Genomic DNA, 13,007 nt, shown 5'->3' on the forward strand with positions numbered 1-13,007 from the left:
ATCTTTGTGCATTCAGAATTCCGAGTGAAATTGTGAACAAGCGACGCGTCGGAGTAGAGGCCCCAAACATATAAACCCCTCACACCCTCCCTCCTTCTTCTCCATCGATTCATCCCCGTTCCTCTCGAGATTTTTTCGAGAGGTTTCACAGACGTGGATTACTTCAATCTCCCAGTCACAGAAGAAGCAGAGAGAGGGAGAGACCGGTGGCGCTGCTACGTTTATTTTTTCACGGGAGCTTTTTTCCCGATTCTCTGCAGCTCGTAATCCGGTCAGTTTTTCTCTTATTTGGATCTCAATTGGGTTTTTGATCGAAATAAATTACGCCGGCGGCACTTGTTGGTTTCTTCACGGAGCTGTAACGTTATCGTATTCGCCATGTTTCTTCGAAATTCTTTGTTGAGTTGTTGGAATATTGAGGAGAGCCCACAACGACATTAAGCGACAAAACCTGATCGTAACCTAGGATTCCTCGAAAAACACAGCGAAACCCATTCGTCTTTTATTTAATTTGAAAAACCAGAAAAGAAAACGCTTTATTTTCCTGGAATATTTCTTTTCTATAATCAGCTCGGGGATTATATTAGTATATTCCCTTTGATGGTTTGATGTAGATTAGATTCATTCAGAGGCTACAGGAGTGTAAGCAGATTCGTACTCGGTCGGAATGTCGATGAGCAATTCCTTAGAGAAGTTGGCTTCATGTGTCATCCTCGATCTGGATGGAACCCTTATCAACACAGGTGAGAATCTGTACCCTCAATTTTTTTAACAGCTTTTCGATCCCCTTCGCTATTATTTCTGCATATGTTGTTGTTAGTTTGGTTCTAGAATTTGATACTGGAGTTGTGTCTTTTGGATGTCTTGCAGATGGTCTAGTTGGTGAGATTTTAAGGGGATATCTGAGCAAGCATGGCAAGCAATGGGATGGAAGGGAAACTCTTAAAATAGTGGGAAAGACTCCGATTGAGGCGGCAACTGCTATTGTTGAAGATTACGGGCTTCCTTGTGGAGTCGATGAGTTCAACACGGAGTTCTACCAGTTGTTCTCTGCTCAGTAATTTCCTTCAAATCTGCTCCTTTTTATACCCTTATATGGATGGTTCTTCTGCAAGTACATATGGGTTTCAAAAACGAAATCTTGCAACACAGTAATAAGAGAGTACTGATGGAAAGTGTCTTGGTAACTCGATGTTTTTAGGATGAGCAAAATCAAACCTCTTCCGGGTGCCAACCGGTTAATTCAGCATCTGAAGGGTAATGGAGTGCCTATGGCATTGGCGTCCAATTCTTCCAGGGCAAATATTGAATCCAAAATTTCTTATCACAAAGGTTGGCTTCTGGAGACGTTTATTTGTTCTTAGTCTTGTCTTAGTAGTTTGTGGTGTTCAAGTGATTTTATCCGATGATTTCTCCCTTATGTAGGTTGGAAGGAAAGCTTCTCTGTTATTGTTGGTGGCGATGAAGTGACCCAAGGAAAGCCTTATCCCGAAATGTAAGATCCATCTCTCATGACCTATATCCTAGTTTCAATTTTCGATCTCCTTAATGGCGACAAAAAGAAACAGTTATTTCCTTTATTTTTTAGTTACCTTGAGGCAGCCAGGAGACTGAACAAAGAGGTAGCTAGCTGTTTGGTAATAGAAGATTCTACGTGAGTCCTAGTTTCTACTCCCTATTTTTGTGGCGCTTCTCTTTATTTTCGACTTATTGGCATACGGGTGTGCAGCTATAAATCTTGGTCTCTGATTATTGTAATTGGCAATGGCAGCCCGGGTGTTACGGCTGGTAAAGCTGCTGGGATGAAAGTGGTTGCTGTTCCTTCACTACCTAAACAAACTCATCTTTTTACATCGGCAAACGAAATAATGAATTCTCTGATCGATCTACGGCCTGAAAAATGGGGGTTGCCTCCATTTCAAGATTGTAAGCACTTGCAAACGCTGTTAATATCCATATGTCCTCCTCTACTGATTGATGTAGAAAAAATTTAACCCGTAAGCTGTGTTTGCAGGGATTGAGAATACTTTACCGATTGAACCATGGTGTATTGGGGGGCCAGTTGTCAAGGGATTTGGCCGTGGGTCCAAGGTGCTTGGAATCCCCACAGGTATGGACGATGGATTCTCTGACTAGAACTACCCGGTGTTTTTTTTTCTCACGACTTATAGTTAAGGTTTGTGTTATGTGATCTGTTATATGTAGCTAACCTGTCAACAAAGGAGTACGCAAGTGAGTTAGTTGAACACCCTGCGGGGGTGTACTTTGGTTGGGCTGGCTTGTCGACAAGAGGTGTTTTCAAGATGGTGATGAGCATTGGTTGGAACCCATATTTCAACAACACCGAGAAAACCATTGTGAGTAAATTTATCACTTTGAATATGTGTGTGTGTATAACCTCAAAACCCTCTGCACAACTTTTCTTTTTATCATCCATGAGTTAACTACAGCACTGGTAATAGGAACCGTGGTTGCTTCATGAGTTTGGGGAGGATTTCTATGGTGAAGAGCTGCGTCTCGTGATTGTTGGCTACATACGCCCCGAGGTAACTGTTGGCTACGTTTTTTCCGAACTTTTGGTTTTCATGTTACCCAAAAACGAAAGACGTGTCGAGAAACTTGCTCACATCGGGTTGGGTGTGGGGGAATGAGAGCAGGCTAATTTCCCGTCGTTGGAGAGGCTGGTGGAAAAGATTCACGAGGACAGAGGAATTGCGGAGAGAGCTCTCGATCTTCAGCTGTACGCCAACTTCAAGGATGACCCCTTCCTCTCAACAAACCCTCTTTTGCCATAGATATCATGGTCTTGGTTAGCATAACCCTGGATGGGGATGCTCACAAGGCTCGACCACATTCGTTATTTGTGAAATAATTAATGAGTAGACACTCCATTATTTTTTGGCCTTCATTGATAATGGGATGATTTTTCCTAGGTTTTTCTTTTCCCCTTTATTCCCTTTACGTAGTAATAATAGTGTTCTCTCACTATTGAGAAAAATGAACCCTACAGATTTTTTTTGGGGGCTGCGTCATAGCAACGCGGAGTTTACAAGGTGGCATTGACCACGTAAGCGGGCCATTTGGCCATCCAAATCATACAATATAAAGTAAAAGATAAAATTAAATCACACAAGTTAGCAAGAGAAAAGATTAAATTCCGATCGTATTCGGTTACAAAAAAAAAAAAAAAAAAAAGTCGAGGGATGCAAAAGGCACGTAGAAAATTCATGCATTTTTTATTTGAATGGAGGAAACAAAAACTGTCTCCAGACTAAACTGTGGCAAAAAAAAGAAGAAGAAGAAGAATATGGTAAGCCGCGGGAAAAGAACAAAACTGAAAGGGTGTAGTGGAAGTGAAACCTGGTATAAGGCATCAACTTGGTGACTTAAATGCGGCTGGAATCCCTCCCGAAGATGAACCGCCTCATCCAATCCGACACCACCAGCACTCTCGTGCGCCAGCTCACCTGCTTACTGCATATGCGAATCAATAAATGGTCTCTGGTTAGAATCCAACGTTACATTTACATCCATTTTAGCGTATGAAAAGTGGGGTGTTCACTTGCCTGGCGTAGACAGAGTACCATAGCCACTGGCTGCTGTGTCCTATCGAAACCCAGTCCCCTGGAAGCTGTGCCGCTGTTTGCTCCCCTCCCAGCGGTGCAAATTGCCCTAGATGTCTATACCTGCATTCCCCCATTTTGTTTACTCATTTATTTCAGTCTCCATCTGAGAACCCTGTTCCATTCCAATCTATCTATATGACTCGTGCATATGTTAAAGCAGAGGGTACCTGAAGGGGCGGAAACGATGACGACCTTCTCCCCTGATCCTGATGGGCCCTTCTGGATTCTTCTCACATTCCTCCATCTGGTTGAAGCATTTCGCTAGGTATTCTCCTTCCTGCGCTGCAACCTATGTATATAAAAAAAACCCCACCACGTGAGCATTTTTTTAAACTGTTTTATTTCCGCTTTGAGATGAAATGTTTTACGCACCTGTGCTGTCGCTGGAAGGAACTTCACTTCCTTGTCTACCTGCGAAAGGGCTGATTTGAACTCTTCTATATTCAGTTCGATGGACTTCTTTGAACCATCGACCTGTGCTTGCTTTAGAAGATCTGATATGTCCCTCATCCGTTTGCTCTTTAGATACAGTTCCACTTGCGGATACCTAACACAAACATCGTCTATCACTTCTTGAAATTCTTCCAGAGTCAGCGTTCCCGAATTGTCCTTGTCTGCTTTCTTGAAAATCGCAGAAATATCTTCCTGGAAACAACACCGTCCACAGCATAAAAAACAGAGAAATCGCTCGCTGATACATCAAGAAATGATCTCCGCGATATTTTATCTCCTGTTTTTTCCTCTGCTTTTCACAGTAAAGATCAACTCTATTGATTTTTAATCCCTACACTTTTATCACCAAGTGCTGATAGAGTTTCCAACACAGACATGAATACGTTTAGTTACCATGACTTTGCGCTGGTTAATTGTGGCACAATCTCCGAGAGCGTAAATATCATCGCATCCTTCCACCCGAAGCCATTCATCAGTTGCTAAAGCACGTCTGTTGCCCTGCAATTATAGGGACAATTGCTTAGATCGAGATGAAGAAACACAGTTTTTTTGGAAACACTATTGGTTATATATTGCATAAGCTCGTATTGGCAAACGTCACTCACCTGGCCAATTTGTTTCATAAAATCTTTTATCACAGGACGGGTTCCAATACCAGTTGACCAGACGATCATTCCGTAAGGAATAGAGGAAACCTCTCCTCCTTTAGTTTTTGCTGAAATTTCCTTCTCGCACACTTTGGTCACCATTGAACCCAGTTTCACATCAATACCGTCCCTTTTGAATTTTTCTTCAGCAAACTCTGTGATTCTTTTGTCAAACCTGTGAAAGAAAAAGCGTCCCAGAAGTCATGATACAAGCTTTCATGCAAAATGAATCTTAAGCATTAACCCACAGTCTAGACGTTGAGCAATCTCACATGGTCAGGATGTGGTCCGCAGCCTCCAGAAGTGTGATTCGCACCAAGTCCTTGGCTCTGGGATAGAGTTTGACAAGATCCTCGTTGACAAAATCATGTAGCTCCGCAGCAAACTCAACACCTGTTGGTCCACCACCAACAACCACAAAATGTAGAATTCTCTTTCTCTCTTCTTCACTCAGTTCTGGTAAACTTGCCTTCTCAAAGGAATCAATGACATTTGTACGGATTCCCTGGGCATCTTCAACTTCCTGCGAATACCAGTCCATTTCTCAGCGGCTCATCAAAGAAAGAACAAATCTCCATTGGAGAACTACAGCTCAATATCATCAGCAGTTAATCTACCCTTTTTCCTGTGTCGAGCTATTTTTGTCCTTGCCCATATGAGCTAGTGTTGCTTACAACGTTATATATCAGGTGGAGCAAGAAAATGAACTAAGAGAAAAGAGAAACTTACTTTCAGGAAATGACAGTTCTCTTCCACCCCAGGAATGTTAAATGTGTTCGACTGAGCTCCAGTTGCAATTACAAGGTAGTCAAAGTCAACTGAAAATTCCTTCTTCCCGTTTGAATTAAGGCCTTGTTTAGATCGACAGTAAACTTTCTTGCTCTTTGGATCGATTTTGAAACATTCTGCCTCCAAGTAGGACATATCAATGTTTTTCTGCTTGGAATGATGGGAAACAGAGGACATATTAGTACCTCATCAATAAAAAAAATGTTGCAAGTAATTGAGGGAAGAATGCAAATGGTACAAAACAATAATCACAAAATCATAATTCCCCAGGGAATATAGCTGAAAAAGAAACTTATGCTGCACTAGAAGTCCAGAATTCACAGAATACTTCTTTAAATTCCATCTGATGAATTTGATTTTTGTTTTGGCTAAATTTCTTATTGAATCAATGTTTATGTTTAAAAAAAATATATATATATCACAGAGCACTGCAACAAGCAGAATCGAAAAACAGAAGAACTCATTGCTATTTGGACGACTTAAGAACAAAATTACCTTCCTTCCAATGTTGCGGATTGGTTCAACAACGCTGCGAGCTTCAACAGTTCCACAAGTGACACTAGGTAGCAAGGGAGTGAAGGCAAAATAGTTCCGAGGAGATATAACCTGAACTTCATACGAGGGATTGTTCAGATTCTTCAAGAAACTGGTTCCAGCCCACCCGGTTCCAAGCAGCAGTACTTTTTTCTTCCTGGTTCCTGTTTCGACTGGAGCAATGTCTTTCGTGCCATGGGAGGCATTAGCCTCAGAATAGGCAATAAGTCCTCCACCACTATAACAATAAGCAAATTGTTCTCGGTAACATATACTGTCCAAACTAGAAATGACATGACAACCATCCATTCTCATCCCGAATGAAAACACTAAAGACAGCCATTTATTTGTTTGACAGAAAATTCCATCCTTGCACTGTCAAATATAAGGAAATAATAATAGATAACGGATTAGAAACAAAAGATCAGAAGAGATCGGTCGTGGTTTCATGAGGTCGAATCGCTTCCCAACGGACATTAACTCCTGGACTTCATCAGCTAGACATGATTAATTTTCTTACCAGCATCAATATGAGTCAGATCAGGACAAGACACAATTACAACAATCCCAATCATAAACGAAACATGTAGTTTTAAAAGAACTTTGTAAATGGTGACGAACGTGAAAACAAAAAATGATCGACAAGTTTCTTCGAAAACAAAGTACATGACACAGATAAAACAGAAATGCTCCAGAAAATAGAAACACCAAACAGATGTTGCGTCAATAATACACAACAGATCGAAAACGAAATTTCCTTTTCGAAGAATAAGAATATGTGCCCCGAAGCGTCTTCAGAGGGAAGCTCCAACAAGTTAAGGAAAATCACGCAAAACAGAGAGCACAGAGCAATGTTTATACGCACAAATAGACTCGGATAAACACTGATCTCGAATCGAACAGGAAACTGGTGAAAAGCTTGAACGAACCAAAAATAGAAAAGAAAAAAAACAACAAATCAAAAGTGAAATCGATCAATGAGCGCATATCAAACACGAAATCGACGAAAGACAATAGAGCACGAGAATCAAAAGGGAAAAGAGAGACGAATGGGGGAAGAAACCGAAACTTGCCTGATCGTGGAGATGACGAGAATCCTGGAGAGAGAAGGATGATCATGGAAAGCTCTGGAGAATCTCTCGTAGAAGCCAAAAATCCTCATTTTCGCGTGTCTGAACGAAGCTCTCCAAGATCTGCTTCGGGAGAGTTGTTGGTATCGCCGAGAATCCTGGAGAACGAAAACGGAAGAGAAACGGCTCAAAGAGAGGGATCTAGAGAGAGAGAGATCTAGAGAGAGAGGTGACGGTGGAAAAGTTCGTTTCGTCGAGTTTAGTTGAACACGCGGCAGGCGGGGAATGTATGGTCAAACTAATCAGGAATATAATATTAATTAATCAACACTTAATTCAATTAATAGTTAATAATAATAAATGGAGAAGCGAGGGCGAGGCCATAGAGATTGTTGGAGAGGAGGACACGAACTGCGTGTCGTTTTCTGTAACGGCGTTAACAGGTCAGCTGTCCGTGACGACTGTTATGACTTGGCGGCCACGTCATGTTCCCCCCCATCCCCCATGTGCTTCCTCTCCGCTTTTCCATTTGCTTTTATTCTCCACATATTTGTTCAATTTTATACATCTTACTATATACATTATTGTTACATCTTTCGAAAACTTCCTCTAAAATATCTCCTAATCATTTTATTTAGTTCTTGGCAATTTTTTTCTATTTACTCAAGTTTTGGATAGTTCAACCGATCAAATGGAATACAAAATATGTGTTCTGTCCTAAATTCGAAGATCAAATTTAGAGAGGAAATATATATTTCAAATGACTAACTTTCGATTCTAAAATTAGTCCATATCTTGATTTATGATACTTAATTATTCAAAAAAAAATATTTTTCTTTTTATTTCTTCTTCTCCTTTCGCTATTCTTAATTTAAACATAATTATAAACACCAAATATTAAATCTTAAATCCTAAACTCCCAAATCTTAAACTTTAAATCATAAACCTTAAATAAATTATAACACATAAGCCATATGATTTAGAATTTGTAATCAAGCATAGGTATTATGATTGTTTCATAGTTTAGAGTTCAATGGTTAGATGTTATGGTCTAGGGTTTGGATTTTATGATTTGTAGTTTAGGATTTATAGTTAGTGTTAAATTAAGGATAGTGAAATTATAAGAAATAAATTAATGCATTTTAATAGAATCTTTAAAAGAATATAACAATACTCTAGTGTGTGTGTATATATAATGTGAAACTCAATCCTATCCTATATTAGACGTAATCAATAATATAATCTAACATTAGTCTTTGACTTTATCAATATAAAAATTGAGCAAAAAAATTTCGTTGGTCGATTTTAACTTCTAAGGAGAATAGAATAGTAAATATTCATCAAAGTTAATAAAACTTGAACCTCATATTAATCTTTTTATAAAGAAAAAAGATTAATAACTATTGATTTTTTTTTATAATCCAAAAATTTATCAGATTTTTGCTCCAACTAGTTTTCTTTTTATAATAATCGAATGATATTTGTCCATACTTTGTACTTTGTAGTTAGAAAAAAAAAACTAATAATTGGACAGTTATTGGTAATTAGGAGGAGCCCTTCTAGGCAAAGTTCAACTGCATGCTTGGGCAAATGCGTGCAAATGTATATGTGATGTTGTCATGTTGCATGTCCCCATTCATAATTGATGCAAATTAATGTGGCCAACTCCACTAATTAATTTCCTTAAAAATTAGTACAAATCTACTTAGAGATATAGAATTTTCAATCTTCGAAAAAATGTAGTTTGATTTTTGTAATAAAAAATGTAGCTTGAATTATAAGTACTACATTATAAAAGTGGGGCGTCTCATTATTTATTTTTTTTTCAAGACAACGAAATTGAATAAAAAGTCAAACTAATTAATACAGAACATTAATTACTAACTTAATTTCTATCTTCTTTATGTTTGATATATAATAAAGTTTTTTAAAATACTACCAAAATTGAATTATAGACACTGAAAATAGAACACAAATAAATACAAGTGAAAAGACACAAGTATTCTTCACAAAATATATATAATGTTGATAATATGTTACAGGAATGGCATATATTTGGTTTAGTAGCATCAATAACAAGATTAAAAAAAGATTGATGTGGAATGAAAAATATTTAATACAAATACTCGTTATTACATCGGGTATTTATTTTATCTTATATATATATATATATATATATTCTGTTTTCAGTATTTATGTTAGATTATACGATGAGAACTATCCAACATTTTACGGGCATAAATCGAAGTATATATACAAAATGATTAAGATACTTTGATTTATAATGTTAATTCTCAAACAAAAAGTAAAAATTCACAATCAAATTAAAATTTGACAGACACTAGTTCTAGCCTTGCTTTGTCACATTACAGTTTGTGCATCTTCCATATATGTTGTATACTAATATTATGCTCATATAAAATCGAAATCGTACGGACGGTAACAGGGTGAGCCAAAAATCTTAGTATTATATTTTTTTTTATATAATTTCCGCTTGGAATTTAATTTTGAATCTCTCATGGCGAAAGATCGATCTCGATCAAACTCTCTTCTTCTGCATGGAAATCGTACTCTACTTGCTTTCCCTTGTTATGTTGTTCATCAAGCCTTATCTCGATTAGTCCTTCTCCCTCGTCTTCCTCCCATCTGTACCTTACGTTTTCCGGCGTAACCCAACCGCACATCGCCGGAAAATCCGATTCCGACGACGAATCGGAATCCGATTCCGGGTAACACAGCGACAGAGACGGGAATCTCTCCATTCTCCCTAACCGGGTCGGGTCCTTTTCACCCACAACGGATCGATCATCTTCTTCGTCTTCGTCTTCTTCGCTGTAAGCTTCGTGTATCACCTCCAACGGAGCTCTCACGTTCCATTCGACGAAATTATCGACGAAATCCGGGTTCTGATCAAAACCCATGTCGGATTCGGCTTTGCATGAACTCCATTCGGGTTCTCGAGTCGAAACCCCGGATTCTTCCGTCCTCTCGACACCTGGATTTCCTCTGTTACCGGAGCTTTTCCCGGGTCGGGAATCGGAATCTCGGGTCGACCCGAGACGGAGGAGGGAGACGAGGAGGGCTCCGGTGATGAGAAGAACGGGAGAGAGAAGGAATCGGAGAAAATCTTGAGGGAAGTAGAGAAGAATCAGACAGTAGAGAGGGATGGTACAAGAGAAGAAGATCTTCCACGGGGCTTCCTCTTCACTGTCTTCCATTGTCGAAGGGAGGGAGAGGGCTGAGGATATGAAGTTTGGCGTTCGTTGCATTTAAAAAAGCGCTCTGACGTCTCCTCCGAATTTTATTTTATTTTTGTTAAATGCTAGATTTTTATAATATAGTTTTATTTTATTGATACTTGGGGTGTTGGTTGGGGGCGTCTACAAAGGGTGCGTAGGAGCGAGGCGTCGAATATTTAAAAGTTCTTTTTTTTAAAAAGTAGAATTTGCAAATCTATTGTTTAAAAAAAGTCATATAATTAATTCCGTTTAAATTTGTTTAGCAGATGAGAATATATATATATATATATATATATATATATTGTATCTTAAATCTAAAAAAAAGGAATATATTGTTTTCGAAGTATTATTATAAGATTAAAGTCATTGATACGTGTAATAATAACCAAAGCAGTTAAACGAAACTAAAATGCGTAATAATCGAGGATGATGGAATGGTCCCCCAACAAAGGCTACAAAAAGGATCGTCTTAATACGAGATTTTAGAGCTTACCTTTCCATATTAAGGTTTAAATGATTACATTACTGCCCGCACTACACGGGTCTTAGACACATGTACGAGAGCCCGAATGAAAACAATATTAAGAATATCATATTTAATTTCATTAATAATATAATCACGTTTCGGAGTGCATGAGGCCCTATAAATGTTTCAACATTCATCCTATGTGTATATATATATATATATATATATATATATATAGATTCAATGAGTGATCAACAAAGTTGTAATTTCGCTTTTATGTTCCTTGAGAAAGAGAAAGCTGAAAAAAAAATGGAGATAATGGTGGGGATGTGAATAGAAGGGTGTTGGACCAATTATCCATTCCTCCATGGTTCCCAAAATATCTCCTCTCATGCAAAATATATTCTTCAAATGCGAATTCGCTTATATTTGTATTAGCAATCCCGTCACATTTTATTTGATTTCTCTTACCATCTAACACAGAACTATATATATATATATATATATTTTTTTTTGTACTTAGTCTCAATGATATATATATTCGTGATGATCGTGTCGATTGTGTGTGTATATGTATATATATAGATAGATAGATAGAGTTTCTTTTAAGAAATGAAAAGCTATAATTAAAAAGAGAAGGGGGAAAAAAAGCTTTAAGGGAAGTGGGTAATATGTAAGGGAAAATAAGTCTTTTTCTCTCTGATTGATTGAGGTTTGATAGATAAAAAAAAAAAAAGGAAAACAAATTTTAAAAGGGAAATAGCAAAAGGCATATTATATATTGTATATGTATATGTGTATGTACACACGTCGAAGTGGTTCTGTCGCATAGTCATAGATATCAAGCGACTTATACCTAACTTGTCGACTGCCTTTCATTTGCTCCGTCGTTTCCTTTCCTTTCAAGTCTTCCGTATTTTGTGGTAAAAAATATATCTTTATTTTGTTTTCACGATAATATATATACCGATAATGGGGTTTTCATATTAACTCAAAAGCAGTTTAGTAACTTGTATAAATTAAACTCAAAAAAAGTAATAAAGCTTTTTGATGACCGTGGCATGGAGATATAGGGCATGATATTCCGTCGAACAAATTCCACGTGGCATTGGAATAAACATTGGACCGACCACATCAATTAGCTTGACTTCCACGAGATGGTATGATGATAGATTGGATCCATGTGTGACGAGTACAATGACCATGTACCACAAGCATGTAGCCTCTGGTCCGTTATTGCACTAATATTACAGAAAACTATTATCTGTAAAGGCAACTGCCTTCGCTTTTTCTTGCCTAAGGCAATTGACAATTACAAGTGTAAGGAAAAAAAGGGGGTCCTCTTTTAACTTCCATTTGTAGACGTATGGGGTTAAAGAAGTGGACACAATATTTCATTGTTGATTAATTATTACAAGGAGAAAGATATATATATATAGAAAATGACATTTTTCTATACGAACTTTGTAAAATATTGCATTTTCCTACACGAATTTTTAATTTGATAAAAACTTACACCAAATTATCAAATGTGCCAAATTGATATACGAACTATCCAATTTAACTACAATTTATTCTGAAAACTGTGTTAAGTGTCCGTTAATAGTGATGTGGCACGCCACGTGGTGGCTGACGTGGCTCGCACATGGATTTTTTATCACGTCAGTATGCCACATCAGATTTCAAAAAAAAAATCCCGAAAAAATCGGGAAAAAAAATAAAAAAAATAAAAAAAATTTAATTTTTTTTTAAAAATTAAAAAAATTAAAAAGCAAATAAAAAGGAAAAAATACATATATATAAATATATTTTCATATCTATATACAAATATAAATGTATATACTCCTATATAAAAATATATCTATATATATACAAAATAAAAAAGTATACATATATATATACAAATATCTATACAAATATATATACATATACATACAAATAAATATATTTATATATATATATACTACATATATATATATATATTTATATATATATATATATATTTGCTTTTTATTTTATTTTTTATTATTTTTTTTAAAAAATTTAAACTTTTTTAATCTTTTTCGATTTTTTTTAAAATCTGACGTAGCATGCTGACGTGGTAAAAAATTCTATGTGGCGTGCCACGTCAGCCGCCACGTGGCGTACCACATTAACTGTTAACGGATACTTAACAACGCTTT

General features: G+C 37.0%; 3 protein-coding genes across 5 annotated transcripts; 1 reads left to right on the forward strand and 2 right to left on the reverse strand.

Annotated features, from left to right (window-relative positions):
* LOC104812699 (bifunctional riboflavin kinase/FMN phosphatase) lies at window positions 1-2,944 on the forward strand. 2 transcript variants are annotated; one of them, XM_010539989.1, is made up of 11 exons: window positions 1-271; window positions 615-743; window positions 871-1,057; window positions 1,202-1,332; window positions 1,426-1,495; window positions 1,589-1,654; window positions 1,772-1,926; window positions 2,015-2,110; window positions 2,206-2,357; window positions 2,463-2,546; window positions 2,658-2,944. In XM_010539989.1, exons 2-11 carry the CDS (start codon window positions 668-670, stop codon window positions 2,793-2,795), a joined length of 1,155 nt encoding a protein of 384 aa, XP_010538291.1. In that variant the 5' UTR covers window positions 1-271; window positions 615-667; the 3' UTR covers window positions 2,796-2,944. The 2 variants fall into 2 exon arrangements, with proteins under 2 accessions (XP_010538291.1, XP_010538301.1); XM_010539999.1 differs by having other exon boundaries at window positions 620-743.
* Window positions 2,945-3,096: 152 nt separating this feature from the next.
* Window positions 3,097-7,368, reverse strand: LOC104812710 (external alternative NAD(P)H-ubiquinone oxidoreductase B2, mitochondrial-like). 2 transcript variants are annotated; one of them, XM_010540021.1, is made up of 11 exons: window positions 7,123-7,368; window positions 6,011-6,287; window positions 5,456-5,662; window positions 4,999-5,249; window positions 4,685-4,901; window positions 4,473-4,577; window positions 3,999-4,271; window positions 3,794-3,915; window positions 3,567-3,686; window positions 3,361-3,474; window positions 3,097-3,276 (listed from the first exon to the last, which is right to left on the reverse strand). In XM_010540021.1, exons 1-10 carry the CDS (start codon window positions 7,209-7,211, stop codon window positions 3,387-3,389), a joined length of 1,749 nt encoding a protein of 582 aa, XP_010538323.1. In that variant the 5' UTR covers window positions 7,212-7,368; the 3' UTR covers window positions 3,097-3,276; window positions 3,361-3,386. The 2 variants fall into 2 exon arrangements, with proteins under 2 accessions (XP_010538323.1, XP_010538314.1); XM_010540012.1 differs by having other exon boundaries at window positions 3,104-3,474.
* Window positions 7,369-9,371: 2,003 nt separating this feature from the next.
* On the reverse strand, window positions 9,372-10,420 carry LOC104812719. Its single transcript, XM_010540032.1, has one exon. It carries the CDS (start codon window positions 10,386-10,388, stop codon window positions 9,636-9,638), a length of 753 nt encoding a protein of 250 aa, XP_010538334.1. The 5' UTR covers window positions 10,389-10,420; the 3' UTR covers window positions 9,372-9,635.
* Between the last annotated feature and the right edge of the window lie 2,587 nt (window positions 10,421-13,007).

This window comes from Tarenaya hassleriana, unplaced genomic scaffold (genome assembly GCF_000463585.1).
Source record: "Tarenaya hassleriana unplaced genomic scaffold, ASM46358v1 Cleome1, whole genome shotgun sequence".
NCBI classification, from domain to species: domain Eukaryota; kingdom Viridiplantae; phylum Streptophyta; class Magnoliopsida; order Brassicales; family Cleomaceae; genus Tarenaya; species Tarenaya hassleriana.

What these genes read in the sequence shown, in the direction of transcription:
- LOC104812699 (XM_010539989.1), top strand. Translation starts at nt 668, where the DNA reads ATGTCGATGAGCAATTCCTTAGAGAAGTTGGCTTCATGTGTCATCCTC. An exon ending in GGAAAGCCTTATCCCGAAAT is followed by an intron (nt 1,496 to 1,588) that starts GTAAGATCCATC and finishes TTTATTTTTTAG; the next exon opens with TTACCTTGAGGCAGCCAGGA. An exon ending in ACAACACCGAGAAAACCATT is followed by an intron (nt 2,358 to 2,462) that starts GTGAGTAAATTT and finishes CACTGGTAATAG; the next exon opens with GAACCGTGGTTGCTTCATGA.
- LOC104812710 (XM_010540021.1), bottom strand. Translation starts at nt 7,211, where the DNA reads ATGAGGATTTTTGGCTTCTACGAGAGATTCTCCAGAGCTTTCCATGAT. An exon ending in TCCGCAACATTGGAAGGAAG is followed by an intron (nt 5,663 to 6,010) that starts GTAATTTTGTTC and finishes CATTCCAAGCAG; the next exon opens with AAAAACATTGATATGTCCTA. An exon ending in GCGGACCACATCCTGACCAT is followed by an intron (nt 4,902 to 4,998) that starts GTGAGATTGCTC and finishes TTTCTTTCACAG; the next exon opens with GTTTGACAAAAGAATCACAG.
- LOC104812719 (XM_010540032.1), bottom strand. Translation starts at nt 10,388, where the DNA reads ATGCAACGAACGCCAAACTTCATATCCTCAGCCCTCTCCCTCCCTTCG.